The sequence below is a fragment of the Platalea leucorodia genome (assembly GCF_965183815.1).
Source record: "Platalea leucorodia genome assembly, chromosome: 6".
NCBI lineage: Eukaryota > Metazoa > Chordata > Aves > Pelecaniformes > Threskiornithidae > Platalea > Platalea leucorodia.
The window spans coordinates 14,475,299-14,489,682 of record NC_138828.1 but is presented as its reverse complement, the minus strand read 5'-3'; the positions used below and the strand labels follow the sequence as shown (position 1 = coordinate 14,489,682).

Below are 14,384 nucleotides of genomic sequence, written 5' to 3'. Positions count from 1 at the left end.
TGGCATGGCACCAGTGCCCTTCTCAGCCACTTTGAGACTTGGCAAATTCTCCCTAGGTTGTTAGGGTAATGTTTGCATTAGCCTTTTGTAATAAACAGGTATCAGAAGAGTTGCAAAGGTAGGTTTATCTTGGCTGCTGAAGGTGAGCTCTTACTAAACAAATAAAGGGAAATAGCTGAAAATTATTAATGCTTTATGGAAGAATATCAGTAGAAAGGTTAAGTTTCCTGTCACGGATATCTAAAATTCTTGCCTCAGCCAAACTATTGATTTCCCCCTATTGATTGACTGGCCTGTTCATAATCAGGAAGGTGTTATGATGGAAAGTCTCATGAGAGGAAGAGTGGTGCAGTTTGCACTTCAAGACTTGAGAGAGGAGGGTTCAGTTCCCAGCTTTGCAGCAGATTTCGTGTGTGAGTAGCAACAGTCTGTCACAGCTATTTCAGTACTTCCAATTGATCCAGGCACCCAGCAGAATTTGATAAAGTTTCCACCGCGGTTAGTGTTTTACATTGAACGCCACCCACCTGTCTGCTTTAGTATATCCAAAGTCCCGCTAGACACCTCCTGGTCTTTAGCATCTAAATACCTTTGAAAACCTGGTTTATATCTCCCGGGGGTTTTCGGTGGAGAAATGTCTGAGCCAGCCCATGAGGACCAACGCACAGTGCTGCACCAGTGAAGCTCGGGCTGGATATCAGCTTGGAGGGGGATGCTGTTGGAAATACAAGTCGCCCTCTCACATCTCCATTCATGGCCGAGCAATCCCTTCCCGCCTCCACGAATGTCCCGAGGCAGGCAGCACTTTGTCCTCCTGCCACAGTCAAAATACAGGTAGCCATAACAACACGCTGGCTGATTTCCTGGGATTTCAGCTGAAATTCTGAAACCCCAGCCCAGCATCATCTCTCTGACTTCAGATACCCCCAGTTCGTACCTTTCTTTCTAAATGCCAGTTTGTGATCATTGCATATGCTGTCATTTCTAGCATGTTTCTGCATTAAAATACATCCTGTTTGTCCTTAGCCGCTCAGTACAATTCAGGATTTGACTATTGCAAAACATAGCTTAGGTGTAAAAATTGTCTACGTACTTGGTTTGTGAAATGGAAGAACAGAATGTCCCTAATATTAAACCATAAAGCAGTGATAGTTTATTTAGAAAGCCAGAAAAGGCATTTAACAAGCTACCCAATCCCTGATAATTTCAGACTATATTTGTCATGTACATAGGGGACATAAAATTATGAAAGGAAAATAGTTTCAGCAGCATGTGATGCAAGTAAAATGAAACAGCACCGTACAGAAAGGAAAGCTAGTGCAGACTCGAGGCTTGATAGATGGGTGGAGGGCCCATTTCACGGGGTCGTGGCTTCAGAAACATTGACAGGACTGTAGGAAGTCCCTGCCCCATCCCATTAGTGGAGACCTCTTTGCCCCCTCGGCTGTGCTGACTCATGTCCTGGTGGGGCCATGCTGCAGACTGTGTTGGCGGCTGATCTGGGCTGCAGTAGCATTTTTCGTGGAATAAAACAGTGCTCTTGACTTTAAACTTGCATCAGTTGGCAAGTCCAGCTCCCAGCAGGGGCTCCCAAATGTCTGCGTGGGCTCGGGCTGTGGGGAGCCTCCGGCGGCATGGGGCAGCGGGTGAGCCGGGAACGTGTTGAGCTGCTCTTGTCCCTGCAGCCTTCTCCTGTTGCCAGCCCCGGGCGAGGGCAGCGATGCTTTGGTGCCTTCAGGCTGTGAAACCAGGTGGGGGTTTGTGATTGGAAGTATTTCTGATCTGAATGTGGAGTTTAGAGGGGCTTCTCTGACAGACTCGTGACCCTGCAAAATGGGTTATGGTAAATGTACATGGAGTGTTGAATGCAAGGATGCTGGCTGCAGAATGTCTCCCTTTCTGCACTGCTTACAGCAATATCGTCTAGGTAAGCCTCAGTAGCACTGGCAATCCATGTTTATGTCAACCCATGAAACACATTTTACATATCTCACCGAGACTAGTTTATAGAAACACAGTGTGTAACTGGTTCTGGTTGAAACCTTCACCAGATCCATCTGACTTACCTTGTGGTGAAAACCAGCAGGAGAAAGGGGAGCTTTTTTGTTACTGTGTTTTGCCCTCTTTTTTTTTTATTTTTTTTGCCTTGCCACGTCCTCTTGTCACTTTATTATGAGGCAATCACTTGTTTTACTTCAGGTTTCTTTTCTCTCTCTCCTGTCTGATAGGCCTAGAAGATGTTGTAGCAATAATGATTCCTGAACCCAAAGGAAAAGAGATAGTGAGCCTCCTGGAGAGGAACATTACTGTGATGATGTACATAACCATCGGGACACGCAACTTGCAGAAGTATGTCAGCCGGACCTCTGTGGTGTTTGTCTCCATCTCCTTCATTGTGCTGATGATCATCTCGCTGGCATGGCTGGTCTTCTATTACATCCAGCGATTCCGCTACGCAAATGCCAGAGACAGAAATCAGGTGAGCGGTGCTGGAATGGCTGTTTGTGTTTCCAAAAAGTCACCATGGGATTCAGCTTAAAAGTAAAATTTGAGGAAATTGTGAATATGTGGTAAAAAAAAAACAAAAAACAAAACACCAAAAAAAACCCCAAACCAAAACAAAAAACAAGAAAGTGAAAAGAATGACGATATAAAAATGCCTGTGTTTGGGGAAAGCCAAGACTTTGTCAATATAGATGGGATTCAGGAAAAAAGAAATTAATGAATATAGCGTGTATATATTATGGGGTTTTTCCCCTGCACAAAACGCAAAAAATAGAAAGTTGATAATGTTTATTAGCAAAAAGATTGCCTTGGTACATATAGCTAAGTGACATAGAAATGTATATAACTAATAACCCTTGAGATCAAAATATAGTGAGGTATGTGAAGGTCTGTGTGTGAAACAAGGGTTCACGATAAGTGAAAAAAGAAAAAAAAACCAGAAAGTGTTTTCATTTTAATACTTCTTTAGAAGGGTCTTGGGCTTGAAAGGCAAACATGTCTCTGTTCATTTGACAATGATCACTGAACATATAAGTGCTGTAGCGATAGCCACCAATATTGTTAAACCATTGCTTTTGGTTTTGGCATCTTGTCCAAACCCCCTGAAAGAGATACAAAACCTACAGAGCTGGAGAGAAGTCAACAGCAGTGGGAATGAGCCCTAGGTCCTGAGGCCCTCTGGATTTATAAAGCGCTGTGCATCTTTATGGTAGTTCAGCAATGAATAATAATAGCAATGATAATAATAAATTTAATCTTTTCTTGTCTGGATGCAAGTATCTTGGCATCAGCAGAACTGTGAAGCTGAGGCTTCTACATTTCATTCTAATGGTACAGCAGAAAATGTTATCAATGTATGAAATCTGAGGAGATAACCATTTTTCTGCAGGGGAAAAAATGCACTGTAATTTGGAGATGTTTCTGGACCCTTAATAAATTACTCTTGGGGCAGGGGAAGGGTTGCCTTCCTTGCTCTGCAGAAAAAGTAAAACTGAGAATGTTAATAATCATCTTGTAGAGAAAAGCACTGCCACACATTCTGTAACGTGTACTTAACATATAGGGATCCCTCACCCTCCCCCACTGAAATTCAGGCATCCTCTGAGATAGAGAGCAGCTGCTCTGTATTTACAGACAGAAAGAATATATTTTCCTTTTAAATATACAGTATGAAATTTTGGATAGCGAGAATGAGACTATCCCAGCTGGAATTTGAACATCACTGGCAGCAGATTCGCTGTGTCTGTAACGGCTGTGATAATTTTTAGATGCTTTGGCTACAAAAGCACATGTGTGCCTAATTTATGTATGTGAGTACCGTAAGCGTGCTTTCAATCAAGTAATTTTACAGGCAGAGTAGCAGCGTAAATAGACATACATAAACATGAAACCAGCAAAATAAGCAGCTCATTCAGGTAATATGCTATAGTTTGGAACTCGTAGGTTTAGATATTCAAGAAGACTTCCTTTTCAGTATTTTCTTTCCAAAGTTTAAACAAGACTAACATGTGCACAAGCAATTGTCCTGTGCAGAAGTTTTAGTAACTTTGTTATTATATTAGTTCTGTTCTTCAGAAGAGTAAGAAAGCATGCCTCCTAAACAATTATTTATTACTAATTTTTTGCCAAAGCTGTAGTAATGATACGGGGCAAACTAGAATTTCTTCATATACTTTCTTCATCCAGTTTTGCCTGACATCTCCTCTAATCTCTTTATTAGCTCTTGTCATATGAAAAATGGTAGTGATATACAGGCGAAGCTCGACCATTTGTGTTAATGAGTTGCTGTGGTTTGTTTTTTTTCTCTTTTAGTCCTAGCTATGGAATATAATGATGTAGTTAGTTCAGCAAAAGCTCAGCTTGCTTTTGCCCTTTCCATGAGCGTTCCTCTTTGTTTCCCCTAAAGTTCTGCTTGCCTTTTTTTTTTTTTTGCCTTGACACATTTTCTTGTAGCACAAGGATGGGATCACAAAGTTCTGTGTTAATATCTTGGATATTCAGATACATACAAGAAAAATTGTGTTGCTTTGCTGCAGCAAGATTCTTTTGTCATTGCACTCAAAAGCTTTTGCAATTATAACTTGCGTGTCTGTTTGTATGAGGGTATTGTGCTTACTTGTTGGAAAGCCTTGCATGTGTTGTAAGCACCTTCATTACTTTATTAAGCAACTTTAGGAAAGATGCTTCCTTCTATTTGTATTTGATCTACTCAGGCTAAAGTTTATCCAAAGGTTGAAATGTTTGGATAAACAGAGCATCAGATGAAGGGGGAGCCAGCTGGCCTATTCAAAGAAAGTTGTGCTATCAGTTCCTACCCCGCAATGCGATAAAATCTTGACTGTGCAGACTGACTGCGCTGTTCTGAAAGTGTGAAAAACTGTGGCTCATGTATTCGACTTCAGTTAAAATTTAAAATAATTTAGAAAGCTTAAATTCACTTTGACATCTGAATGACTTAAAATCCCACAGTTTTAAAACAAAGGCTTGCGAGGGCCCTATGCCTACCTCTTTAACCTCTGTCATGCATGCGTTTCCTAGGTTTGGCTGATACTGGAGTTGCTACCAGCAGCAGTTCAGCCTCCTCTGGATTGGTAGTCTGGGCACTGTGCTGAGGGAATGGGACAGTGTGACTGACTGCAAAATATGATTGGCAGAAAAAGCTGTTATCTCCAAGCAGGAGGGGTGTTGTACTGGTACATGAAAGCAAGATTTCTGAACATCTTTCCTTGGTCACTCCAAGTCTCCCTAAGTCGTGTCCCATTTTGCCTCTTCCAAGCTGACCCATTGCAACTATGTCTTCCTTTCATGAAAAACATGGAGTCTCCTTTTGTCAAGCCTCATAACCACCTTTGCCTCCTTGTCCTCTTTTACATAGTGACCCTTCTTTCCAGGTCCACTTCCCTTCTTGCACACAGCATAAGTTGCTGATCAGGCAGTAAACCCAAAAGGAACTGATTTAATTATCCATCAAGAAAGCAATGAGTCCAGCTAGTGAGAGAGGCAGCTAGAAAGACTGAAGAATCTCCTGGAAACATTTCCCATGACTCCACAGTGAGATGAAACCTAGACATAGAGCATGTACATCTTTAGCCACCACTCTTCCTCACCATGTGTGCAAAATCCAGGTTCATGTGCCAGAAGGAAGACACAGGTCACTCCAGTTAGGTGCCTGATTTTGATGACTGGAGAATCAGGACTTCAAGGATTCTCACTGAATGCCCTTGCCTGTTCGTCCCAACTTGACTGGGAATTAATGCAGCGGAGTGCAAAACTGTCTTCCATTATGGGTTTGTGCACCTGCAGCCAGGGTGTCAGCTACAAATATGGCTAGATTTCAATTTTGATTTTAATACATTTAATCTTGAAGAGTATCTCTAGCACAGACAACTGTACGGTACATGTGGAAGTAGAAGATAAGTAGCGATATTCACATGGATGAAAATCCAAGGCCTTCTCTTTTTTTCCCACCTAACAAGATGTCCAGGAAGTAGGTGGTTGCCCTGATGATAGGCCCCTTTGATACAAAGAGGATAAATTTGTGTAAGGAAAGCGTAGGCAATCTGATTTCTCAGTGGCTTATTCCTGGAGCTCTTCTGAAGAGGAGAGAGTTTCTCTGTGAAAGACTGCGGGAATTGTTTGCATCAAGAGACATCAGGTTGCAGAGGTAATTGAAAGCAGTTTGGAATTACATGACAAGTTAAGTCCTAGAGATAGTTCAGCAAAATGTGACTTGCTGTCTCAGCCCTGTAACAGCCAGGACACAGGCTTTAAAAAAAGAAAAAAAACCAACCCTGTCAGTGTGTCAGATTTCATATTTCACCAGGAATAGCAGAGTTCTCTTTTTGTTGTCTGTGAGACGGGAAGATGGCAAGGGGATGATGTTTAAGTGCCAGGCCTGCTGACCATATTTCTTCCATGTCATTTCTTGTTAAGAAGAGGTTTTCTGTAAAGTCATTTTGAAACCAGGTGGGCTCCGTGAGTTTTGTAGGATAGCAAAAGCCAAAGCAGGCAGTGATCCCACTGGGGCTGAGGGGGGTCCTGTGCATCCTGGGTTAATCTCCAGTGAAGGATCTCATTTACTATGTGACTGGCAGCATCTGGAGGGTCAAGCAATTATCTGAGAAGGAAGACTGATGGCCGTGGCTTTGAATGAGAGTTTTGGGCTATTGAATAGAGGCATCAATCTTTGAAACAGTCTTGGGAAGAAGCCTCCCATGATGGAGTCCGCAAACTTTATCTGTGGCATAGGAGATGTGCCTGATGCTTCATTCTGCACAAGGCACAAGGCAATCTCCTCCCTGCGAAGGTGACAGTTTAGTAAGGCCATTAAGAGAGAAGCACTTACCATAATTTCTCTTCCACAGCATCTGTGGTCGTTTACTTCCTCAGGAACAGACGAGTGATGCTTTCCATGCTACTGTCCTTTCTTTTGAACTAGTATCGCCATCTCCACAAGACCACTGCATCTGATATGCTTAACTCATTCTGTTCCAGTACTGACTGTTGCAGCCTTGCTAATGAGATTATGAGATTTATGATTGTAAATCTCTAAGCCTCACTTTAAACCCTTAAACTATTGTAATGCCTCTTATCTTTCAGGGGAAGTCATTGGTTAGTGATAGCATGCCTTTTGTTCAAATGGAAGAATCCTTTGAAAATATGACTACTCCAAGATATTCCTGTTCTTTCAAAAACTAAATTATTCTCATTTGCATGTAAGTCATGAACTTGTCTATTTAAGATAGATAAGAGAAAGCAAACATGAAAACAAGCAGATCAAAGATGTACATGAGTCTTTAATCTTGTCCTTTCCCCTTGAAGAACGTGCAAAAAAGAACTGAGACATTTCATTAGTTTAAGTAATAATAATGATAAAAAGAAATCACAAGCAATTCCCAAAGCAGGACATAATGGCTCTTGTCTTGCTGTATGTTATCAGTCTGTCTTTGATTACACTAAAGAAACAAATAACTGGCAAGAAATGTTTCCAGCTCTTGTCTGATCCCTTTATTTAAGGGAAACTGTGAGAAAAATGTACCACAGAAAAGATATTGTATAACTACAGGATACTCGCTCATGTGTAATAATTAGTTATGCTGGAAAGCTCATATGTAAATCTGGTATGATAGCCAAGATTGTTTTTACCTCTTTAGCCAGATCTGAAATTGCTCTTTGCTTTCAGTATTGCATGCATTTTGTCAGTCTTCCATGTCTTTCCAATCCAATAAGCTTACTCTCTAAATTTAATTCAGTGATTTTAATTGAATCTGAAGAAGAAAGTAGTAATTTATTAATTGTATCTGTATGGTGATTAGGTCTCAATTTACAAACTACATCCAGCTTCCTTCCATTTTTGGCTTCATGCTCTCAACCCCTCCAGCTGGAAACCCTTCCCGCTGACAGGCCCCTCTGAACTCCGGCACAGGCAGTGTTCCCAGCCCGAAAAGTTGAATGTCTTCTGAGTCACCAAAGCTCCTAAGACTCCCTCCTATCTAACGACACATGGCTGGAAACATGGATGGGGAGGAGAGGTGAAGAAAAGAGTTTAAGTCATTTATTGGTGGCAAATTGGGATGCACTGTGTCATGAACTGTTATAAAACTGACAAGAAGACATCAGAGTAGGTGTTGCTGCATTAAACTGTACTAGAAAGGCATGAAAAAAACTGGAGAGCGCCCAGAAGGGGGTCACCAGTGGGATCTGGGGACACGAGCACACAACATCCGAGGAGAGGCAGAGGGAGCTCGGCTTGCTAAGCCGGGAGGGGAGCAGAGGAGGAGGAAGGGCTCTGCTTGCAGCCTTCAGCTGCGTAACGGGTGGTTGGAGAGGAGGCAGAGTCAGACTCTTCTGGGAGATGCACAGAGAAAGGACAAGGATAATGGTCACATATTACAACAAGGCAAATTCCATTTGTATGTTTAAGGAAAAAAAAAAAAAGTGAGACTGGTTAAGCACTGGAACAAATTATCCCCAGAGGTTGTGAAATCTCCCTTCCTGGAGATATTCGAAACTTGACTGGACACAGCTCTGACTTTGAAGTTGACCCAGCCTTGAGCAGGGGGTGGGAGTACATGACCTCTCCAAGACCTTTCCAGCCTGGGAGTCTGTCTCCAGATCGCCTTGTTGTTGGGTTAGCACAAGCAAGCAGCCAAGTCCTTGGAGCACATAGTGCCTTGATACAGGCACAAGCTCGATAGCACAGGGTGCAGAGGTAGCTCTGCTGAGCAGCGATTGTATGAACTGCCCCATAATGTTCTCAGCCTCTTGCAAGAGGCAGGCGTCTCCATCTTCAGTGTTTGAGAACAGGGTGTTTTGCGTCAGGCTGTTATTACATATTTCAATCCTGAGTGACTATGACCCTGCCAGCACAGTAACAGTGTTTTGGAAATATGGGAGAACAGTCAGAAACATCATGTGGTAAGCAGTTCATGGTCCGCTGGAGGGAAGGATATAAGGCAAAGAACAAGCAAACCGTTATGTACGGATAGGATGTTACTGCAGGACTATATAGTGCTTTACCTGTAAGAAACTGCAGATGCTTTCACCTTGTTTTTATACCTTGCATTGCTCCTATAAAGTAGGTAACTCTGTATTGCAGGAAAAGAGAACAACAGAGATTATTCATGGTTTTTGTGGTTAACAAATTAACAGCTCACTTTCAGCACTTACATCTTGCTGAAGATCATGAACTAGTTCTGGAACAACGTAAGAATAAAGACCTTCTGAATCTTAAGTCCAGTGTTCACTCTGCTTACTAGCCCAGGCCTCATTTAACAATGTATTTTTTACAAGTATCATTAAAAAAGAGAGGGGAGAAGTAGGATACCCAAATAGTGGACTTGTTACATGCATTGCTACTCACTGGAATAGTAAAGGTGCTGTAGTGTAGCATCATGATGGGCTCACGTGCAGTCTCCACTGGAACTCCGTTAGAGCAGCTTTGCCTCATTGGCCGTGGGTTACCAGCAAGCCCGGAATACCTACTGTGCCCTTGTTGTGAATAACAGCATGACTGACCTCATCTGTTTATATTTATGCAGCACTGTCCTGTTTCATGTACAGTCACTTCAGATTATTAAGAAGCCTAGGGAGAAAAGGTGATGATTTCTGCATGAAGAGATACTCTTTGCTTAAGAGCAAATTTTGTATTACAGCGCCGGCTTGGAGATGCTGCAAAGAAAGCAATCAGCAAGCTGCAAGTCAGAACAATCAGGAAAGGTGATAAGGTAATTTTTTAAATTGCTCATTACCAAATGAAACTCTGTACTGAGGATTCCTTCAGACCACTGGGACAAGGAGGCAGAACAGAAATGGCAATTGCTTATTTAGCTACTATGTGTCCTTCAGGCGGGGAAGGAATACTGGTAAGTAATTTACGGGTGGAATGGAGTAGAGAGAGAAGAAGGTGATTCTGTGAAGATGCAGAAAATCCTGAAAGTTAAAATATGCTAACTAAATCTGCATGCTTCCCAGGGCAAGTTTCCAGCTGGAAACATGTTGGAAAATCTGACTCGCTTGTCTTGAAATGCATTATTGGATTTCCAGCATGCCTCAGTGACTGTTTTACTTTGTCACATAGGCTGTTGTATGAAGAGATTAGCTGACAAAATCAAAAAATTAAAATGATGAATCTTCTCTTTCCTGTAGGAAACTGAGCCAGACTTTGATAACTGTGCTGTTTGTATTGAAGGCTACAAGCCCAATGATGTTGTCAGAATTTTGCCTTGCAGGTAAGTTGAAGGTTGAAGGTGCTTTTGGCTTTGATAGTCTCTCTACTTCAAGACAGGCTCTGTTCTCACAGTATCGTGCTGATGAGATTACCTGAGAGCTTGGGGAGGGAAGGGTGAGTTTATCATTTTGATTTATTCAAAGTCTGTCCTGTAAAGATATCTGAAATGCCTCTTTATTCGACTTGAAGTGAAAGTAGTATTAATGGTGGTGAGAACCTGAGTTGGTAGTCAGATAGCATGATAGTCAGACATTTTGTCTGATCTGGACCTATTACAAAGTCTTAGGTAGGATTTTTAAACTAAAGGTTTTGATTCCTCTATTTTGCTCACTGGTTTTATATCAGTCCAGAATAACTCCCTTAGAAGAATTTGCCCCTGACTTCATAGGGTGCCCTGGGCACAACAGCCAGGGATAGAGCAGGCTCCTGCTCCCCATGGAGCCACTTCTTTTGCTGTCCTGGGCCATGTCTAGACGCTGAGAAAGGGGTGACTTTACCAAAAAAAACCACAAGCATAAGAAGAGATAAGCTGAGTAGAAACAGTAAAGCAAAAAGGGAATGTGGCAAAGACCATATTATCTGTTGCTGCCATGAAAATATTCTCAGGCATGTGGGACATGGAGGAGACAAGAAGAGCTTTTGGGCTTGTTCTTTCTTTTTTCTTCCCCTCATATGAACATGCCCTGTGCAGTACATACACTCGCAGTGATGTGACACAGGAGCGCAGCCTCTTGCCAGCCGTAACAGTTGTATTCATCGCTCTGTGCTGTTGTATTGTCATCTGTGAAGTGTTAGCTAATGAAGGATTTGTCTAAGGAAATCAATTTCTTAGGAAATTTCCTAGGAACGGTGCTTCCCTTAGGAGTGCAAGAGCAAGTGTTTGATTTCCCTAGAAATAGGAATCTCAAGTGCTGTACATACAGAACAGATTTTTTTTTTTTTTTTTAAATAGAATTTATTTCTTCTCCCACAGGCATTTTCACTGGCTTGAGAAACTGAAATATTTGTTTCTTTTCCTGCTATGTTGTTCCCTAGTAGATATTTGAATGTTACAAGCTGTCCATTTCTGTTCGTTCATGTGACTCATTAAATCTGTTTACTGACATCACTAAATGGCAAACAAAAAGCAACAGATTAATCATAAATTTGACCTACTGTAAATCCTCCACAATGACAAATGGCATGTGAACTCTTTTTTTCTACAAACACACACAAACGCATCACTTCATGAAGCAGAAATACAGAAAAATAAGAAATTACCAGAAAATGTGGACCTTGGCTTGACATCAAGCCTGTTTTCATAGAAGCATAATAAAGCTTGGAAATTTTGCATGATGGAGACAGGCAGTTTTTGGAGGTAGTTATACAACAGTGAAAAATATGTCTAAGCTCTAGCTTTCACTTGTGTCTCGCCTCATAATTCAATGAGGCTCCAGTCAGACTTTGTCATCCACAGTATTGAGTCAAGCAGAGTGAATAGGAAACACATAGTTAACAGGTGATGTTCAGTTCTTGGCTGACTTAAAAGGTCGCCTAGAAAATGACTCATGCTAAAAGGTTAGCAGCAGCAGAACTGTCTTGTAAAATACTCACAGTTTGAGCCTCAGCAGTTCTGAATTACAAAAACTCAAAGATCTTTCTCGAGCAGCTACTTCACAAACCCTGGCTTTCCTGCTACGCAAATTGTGAGGGCAGTATTTTACACATTCACATGGGTTTGGACTTCCAAAACAGGAAATGGTAGTCATGATTCTTTCTGCTGTTGTCAGTCTCGTCTCCTCATCGGAAAAAAAAAGAAAGGAAAAAAAAAAAAAAGAAAGAAAGGAAAAAAAAAAAAAAAGAAAAAAAAAGTGGATTAATTTCTGTCTCTGTTAAGTGAGTAGGAGTGTGTTATATCTTGATAAAGACCTACAGACTCTGTAGGTTTCTTCTTCCAGCATCCTCAGTTAAACTGTGTGCAGTTTCTAGTATGGGAACCTCATTAGGCTGCTGTTTTAATAAGAGGCTGGCATTTCACCAGGCCTTACAGAAACCAGCACGATATGACACCAGTGCTGACTGACCTTGATGTTTCTATCCAAGAGGTGCTCAAGATGTAGAACTTTTTACCTGCAAAGCCAAATATGCCCCAAGAGCTGCACATGCAAGATGCTGCTTTGTACTGCAGACAGTACTGGGAAAACTACTGCTAGCAGGCACACTCTGTATAAGTCCTCTATATCTTGAGATTTCTTTTGAAGGCTGGTGGAGCCTGAATCTCCTAAGAAACTGGTACCAAAAATCCACCAGCCAGTATTGCAGTGGATGAGCTCTGAAGTCACGTAGCTACGTGTTTACTAGTGCTTACGCGGTTTCCTCAAATGTCCTCTCTTTTCTGTTGGCAGAGAGCAGGCACTGGGATAGCCTGTTGTTACGTATCCTACTCTGGAGAGCTAGGAGGAGAATTCCAGTTAACTTGTACTTCTTCCTCTTTGTCCTCTTCAGCCAGCTCCCACAACTGACTGTATTAATAAACTTCACTCTACAGAATGTATTAAATAAATAAGGACTGACGCTTGATAAAAAAGAAGTGTTGGCTTGCAGCTGGTTTTATGTTTAATGGTAGCAAGCATCACTGAAGTTATCTTTGAGGGCACTGACACAACATCAAATATAACCAAGTTCATTGTTCCCAGAGTGACATCTCTTGTCATAGCCCTAGTTCCTTCTGCTTGTCCTCCATCTCTAGCTTCAAAACGCCTTTGTCTTTTTTACTCTGCCTTTGGAGAAGTTACTGGTGCCTTTTACTAAACTTTTACTAACTTTACTAAACTTCTACAGACAGGCAAGACAATTCTTTCAACCTCATCTCTACTGAGTTCTCCATAAGCTCTTTTTTTGGTTTCATTTCTCTTACCAATAAACACGCTTTCTGACCCCGTTCCAGCTCGTTCCCTTCCCCTGAACCTTCACTTCATGAACAACTGTGATTTCAGAGACCGCTTCACTCCTCCTTCCTCTTTTTATTAGCTTCCTGTGAAAATTATTTCATCACACACATTCTTCCCTCTGATTCCTTCCTCTCACTTACCTTCATCATCAGCTTCTTTTGTCCTTCCTTCTTCCTCAAAAATAAACGAATAATACCATATGTGCACCCCCAAAAGCCCACACCTCATTGGATACTATGGTGCTGCTCAGTCTCTCACCAAAACCCTTCTTAATCCTCTGCTTCGGCTCTATGTCTAATCCAGGCAACTGATGCTCTTACGTGGGGTCCCTAGGCATGTACCTCTCTTTCTGCTTTTGCCTCCTGTTCTCTTAGCTCATGCTTTTCTTCTGAGAAAAATTACGACTGCTAGGTTTGTTTGCGTACAGTTTGGAAAGTTGGGACTAGGAGTAGAAGGTGGGAGGAGAACAGTTTCCCTTACCCTGGAAAAAAAGCTTCTCAAAATTATGGGCAAGCTGAAAGCTTTACAATAGTTTTACAACAATGAAATTATTATTATTTTGGGGTGAGCCCAAAATGAAATTTTTTTCCTTGTATGATTAAAATTGCAGCTTTAAAGAAAATTTAAATACATTTCAAACAAAAGCAATCTCCAGTTAAAAAATATGAAGTGCTATTTAGTTAATAGTAAATTAAATGCTCTGGGATTTTGAGGTTCTTTTTCTCTGTGCTCTGTGAGCTTTACACAGCAATGTGCAGTCACAGAGTCGCAGAAGAGAGCAGGAGGGATCCCAGGAGGCCACCACCTCTGGAACAGCACAGGGGCACTGGCCGTGCACGTGTCATTCCTGGGAGTTTTTTTCCAACACATCCTGCAGTCTCCTGGGATGAAGGCTCTGCAAATTCCCCTGATAATTTATTGCAGTGCTTCGCTACCCTGATTGTGGTGAAGCTTTTCCTATTGTGTAACCTGGATCTCACTTGCTGCAGTTTAAACACATCACTGTGTCTTTTATCCCTGGGAGAGGTGCAGAGCAGTTGTTTCCTTTCTCCTTATGGACGTCTTTGTTTTGTATGAGGATTCTTACAACATCTCCTCTCCTCTCTCCTTCCTCTCTCTCAACTAATCAATTACAGTTCTTTGGAGAAACTTTTCAACCCATCCAAATCAACATAGTTTTGCAATGCATGTGGTTGCACACAACAGAAGGAAACCATATT

General features: G+C 41.7%; 1 protein-coding gene across 1 annotated transcript in view; it reads left to right on the top strand.

The window, feature by feature from the left end:
- RNF150 (ring finger protein 150) overlaps positions 1-14,384 on the top strand; it is a gene marked incomplete at its 5' end in the record, with an annotated part of 119,278 nt that overhangs the window by 70,541 nt on the left and 34,353 nt on the right. Inside the window, 3 exons of the mRNA XM_082315275.1 lie at positions 2,229-2,479; positions 9,660-9,731; positions 10,153-10,235. Of these exons, the coding sequence (XP_082171401.1) occupies positions 2,229-2,479; positions 9,660-9,731; positions 10,153-10,235 (406 nt within the window). The remainder of the gene's footprint in view (positions 1-2,228; positions 2,480-9,659; positions 9,732-10,152; positions 10,236-14,384) is intronic.